Raw genomic sequence first — 1,401 nt, 5'->3', positions numbered from 1 at the left:
TTTTTTTGAGTCAGTCTTGCTAGAACTTATAATCTGCCTGGCTCAGTCATAGCAAGAACTACATAGATATTGGAGGGATGGTTGTTTGTGTTGTTTTTGAGATAGTCTCTCTCATTATGCAGTTCAGGCTGGCCTTGAACTCACTATGTAGCCCAGGCTCACAGCTTACAGTGATCCTCCTCCCTCACATTCCCGAGTGCTGGGATTATAGGTGTGCAACACCATGCCAGAGTTAATTTCTTGTCTTTTTTATTATAACTACGCCAGTAGGAACTCACTATGGTTTTCATTTGCATTTCCTAACAGCTAATGGTTCTGAATATTTCATGTGCTTATTAATCGTTTGTGCATGTTTTTGTAGAAGTATATTCAAGTTCTTTGACCATTTTTAAATTGGGTTATATTTATATTGAATTGTAAGAGTATTTTATATATTCTGGACAAAAGCCTCTTTAAAAAGATGATTTGCAAATATTTTCTCCCATTTTGTGTGTTGTCTTCATTTCTTTCTTTTTTTACCAAAGATTGAACCCAGGGAGCACTGAGCTGTATCCCTAGTATAACCCTACTCAACTTTTTTTTGATATAAGTTGCCCAGGCAAAAGTAGAACTTGCAACCCTACTGCCTCATCCTCTTTCAGTGCTGGAGACACATTTCATTGCAGCTGACTGGAGTATGTTTTTCTATTAATCTTTTAGATGGAGTTTGTTATTGTGTTATTCAAATATTCTATGATCTTATGATTTTAATATTTTTGTTTTTGATTGTTTTAAAAAGTTTGTAAGGAATAAGAACATTTAAAATTTTGCCTTATCAAAATCCATGATCTTCAAAAATATTTTATATTAACCACAAATGTATTTCTTACACATTTGGTTTTTTTCCTTATACTTTTTTTTTTTTTTTTTTTTTTTGAGACAGGGTCTCACTGTGTAGCCCAGGCTGGCCTCAAATTCGCAGCAAAAGAAGAAAATCACATCCTTTTTTTTGTCCAGTAGATGGTTGCTTTGATCTAATTTAGTAGAAGAGTATAGCTGGGCATGGTGGAACATGCCTATAATCCTAGTATTCAAAAGGCTGAGGTAGGAAGATCTCCATGAGTTTGAGGCTAGCCTGGGCTACATAGTGAGTTCAAGGTTATCCTGAGGTTCATAGGGAGATCCTGTCTCAAATAACAAACAAACAAACAAAAAAGTAGGATAGTACAATATATTTTAATTGAGGTAACTATTTGCCAAGAAACTGCACTTACTTTGGCTGGGAGACTGCTCTGGCGAGGTTTCTGTATCAAAATGTGGACCTGAAGAAGTATGAAGAACTCTCTTACTGTTATTCTCCCATCCTTGAGTTTCTGAGAAAAGAAAAACAAAGCTTGTATGATCATTGAGTATAAGCAAACT

The 1,401-nt window shown here is 35.2% G+C and overlaps 1 protein-coding gene across 3 annotated transcripts in view; it reads right to left on the bottom strand.

The window, feature by feature from the left end:
- Casc5 (cancer susceptibility candidate 5) overlaps window positions 1–1,401 on the bottom strand; it is a 62,638-nt gene that overhangs the window by 26,389 nt on the left and 34,848 nt on the right. For all 3 annotated transcript variants that reach the window (XM_005381252.2, XM_005381250.2, XM_005381251.1), the window contains exon 14: window positions 1,254–1,352. In XM_005381252.2, coding sequence (XP_005381309.1) covers window positions 1,254–1,352 — 99 coding nt within the window. The remainder of the gene's footprint in view (window positions 1–1,253; window positions 1,353–1,401) is intronic.

The sequence above is a fragment of the Chinchilla lanigera genome, unplaced genomic scaffold (assembly GCF_000276665.1).
Source record: "Chinchilla lanigera isolate Chin_1 unplaced genomic scaffold, ChiLan1.0 scaffold00015, whole genome shotgun sequence".
In the NCBI taxonomy this organism is placed as follows: domain Eukaryota; kingdom Metazoa; phylum Chordata; class Mammalia; order Rodentia; family Chinchillidae; genus Chinchilla; species Chinchilla lanigera.
The sequence above is the reverse complement of the archived record's forward strand: the minus strand, read 5'-3'. Positions and strand labels throughout refer to the sequence as shown.